At 47.1% G+C, this 2,500-nt stretch overlaps 1 protein-coding gene across 1 annotated transcript in view; it reads right to left on the minus strand.

Moving 5' to 3' along the window:
- Positions 1 to 1,387: 1,387 nt before the first annotated feature.
- coro2ab (coronin 2Ab) overlaps positions 1,388 to 2,500 on the minus strand; it is a gene marked incomplete at both ends in the record, with an annotated part of 8,030 nt that continues 6,917 nt past the window's right edge. The window contains 3 exons of the mRNA XM_080839836.1: positions 1,388 to 1,491; positions 1,724 to 1,826; positions 2,056 to 2,084. Coding sequence (XP_080695962.1) covers positions 1,388 to 1,491; positions 1,724 to 1,826; positions 2,056 to 2,084 — 236 coding nt within the window. The remainder of the gene's footprint in view (positions 1,492 to 1,723; positions 1,827 to 2,055; positions 2,085 to 2,500) is intronic.

Genomic DNA, 2,500 nt, shown 5'->3' on the forward strand with positions numbered 1-2,500 from the left:
CATATAAGAGTGTGTGTGTGTGAATGAGGAAAAGAAAAGGTGTGTGTGTGTGTGTGTGTGTATATGCGTGTTTGTTGTGTGTGTGTGTGTATGCGTGTACGTACGCATCTTTTATAGGGCATGTGCTGCTCAGCTCTGGGTCTTTTCTCCTCCTCCGGTCTGCTATGCTGTCTTTCTCTCTTTGCCTGTGATGGAGTGACACGCGTGACATGCTTCATGTGAGACTAATAAACACTAATGCACAGTACCCACCACTGTCTCCGCAGTGTGTGTGTGTGTGTGGTGACTGGAAGACCGTGTTTAATGCTACTTGTTATTATGTGCACACGTGTATAAAGACCCATGAAACCTAATGTTTTACAGTGAACTAGATGTGCTGACTATATGTGTGTGTGTGTGCACGTGTGTGTGTGTGCACGTGTGTGTCTGTGTGTGTGTGTGTGTGTGTGGGGAGGGGGGAGACACAGCACGTGTGTTTATGTGAGTAAGCAAGTGGCAATCAGAATGTTTTTGTTTGTGTGTGTATAAATGAGTCCAGTGTAACACACAAAGACATCAGTGTATTGTTGCATTAGATTAGAACAAATTAGATTTCCCTTAATATTCACATCATATTCCTGGGTAAAAGATAATCAGGCTGTGTCGAAATACTGCCCCCTGGTGTCCACACCTCAGCAAAGCCACAGATCAGCACCTTTATGTCCCCATTGTGAATCATTCTTTACACTGTCAATTTTCCTTTCTTATATACACACCTATGAAGTATTTCCAATAATGCCTTTGAGTGTGTATTTGTAGATTTGTGCCTTAGGAGAGAGCTGTGTGTGCGTTTGTGTGTGCGTGCGTGCGTGCGTGTGCGTGCGTGTGTGTGTTAGCACATGATGGAAGGTTAGTGCCTGAGTGAGGGGATTGTGTGTGTGCTAATAGAAGTTGAGAACTGTCAAGTGTGTGTGTGTGTGTGTGTACCCTCTGGTTTAGACCATCCACGGAGCCAGTGGTCTTCATTAGGAGGCTTGATCAAATCAAAGTAAAGTAATGACTTCTGAGAACCGAGGCAGTAGGATCATTACACAGCAATCAATAGAGAGTTCACTGTCCACTGGCCCTACAGTTACCTGATAAAGGACTCCTGGAGCTTGCTCCTCGTCCTTTCAGGACCCTTTATTGACATGTTTATGAGGACATTGCTTTGCTTTTTCTAGCCTTTCTTTAGACAGGGCAGAGGAGGTGAGACAAGGAAGTTAGCGGGAGAGAGATGGGGAGCAGGATTGAGAAATGACCTTCGCTGGAATTAAACCTGGATCCTCACAGGCACTTGGACCTGTAAATAGTGCTTCAGCCCCCTCATTCCATTTTGATGAGGGTTCTTCAAGACGGACCTTTTATTTCATTTCTCCTTTCCCCACACTTTATACACATCTTCTTCTGCGTGTTTTGCCCATCCAGAGTGTGTCAGCAGGGCTGTGGGCTTGGTCAGTGCTGAGTAGGGCTCTGGATCAGGGTTAGGGTTAGGGTTAACAGGATGTGCGGGGGCCGTGGGCTTGGTCAGTGCTGAGTAGGGCCCTGGGGATCTGGGCTGGGGCCACTGTCGGGTGTGCGTTATAGAGCTCTGTGTGCTTTATGCGCTGGGTGGGAAAGTACACTCCTGGTGTGCGTGGATGTTGTGTAATAGTGTGTGGTAGTGCTGGGTGTGCGTAAGGTTTGTGAAGGTGTGTGTGTGTACTGTGAGGGTGTGTGTGGTGAAGGTGTGTGATGTCTTGCTCCAGCTGGCTGATGCGCATGTCCTTCTTTTGAAGCTCCACACGTAAACACCACAGCTCCTCGCGCTGTTTGTAGAACACACACAACAGCTGCACACATGCGCACACACACACACAAAACAGACACACACACACACACACACACACACAAAACATGTTAATACTGTATTCTCCTTGTACTTCCACACTCACATGAGTATAGTGTTTATAGATAAGTACTATTTGTGTGTACAGATATTTACTATTTTTGAGTGAGTGTTTGTGTGTTTGTGTGTGTGTGTGTGTCTGGACTCACCTCATCATCTGACCCTGGTGGTGTATACACTGGGGATTCACACCAGACCAGAGAGGACTGTGTGGGAGAAGGGAGTGTGTGTGGCGAGTTCACTTGTGTATTGTGTGTGTCTAACATGTGTACGTCAGTGCTTGGTAACACTACAGAGTGTGGGTATGAACGCGTGTTAATGCTCGGGTTGTATACCCCTGGAGGTGGTGTTTGATTGATAAGTGTGTGTGTCTGCACATCTGTGCCGTGTGTATGCACAGGTACTGCGAGTGCGAGGAGAGTGTCAGCTGTGTCTGACACTTCTGCCCTGACAAGTGTGTGGGTGTGTGAAGAGTTTGCAGCGTGTGTGACACTCCAGTCAAGCGAGTGTGTCTCTGTGGGCTGTATGTTTAGTATGTGCGTGTCATCCTCTTGCCAGTCTGACAGATCACTGATGCTGTAGAAGTAAGCTGTA

This window comes from Sprattus sprattus, assembly GCF_963457725.1.
Source record: "Sprattus sprattus genome assembly, chromosome: 5".
In the NCBI taxonomy this organism is placed as follows: domain Eukaryota; kingdom Metazoa; phylum Chordata; class Actinopteri; order Clupeiformes; family Clupeidae; genus Sprattus; species Sprattus sprattus.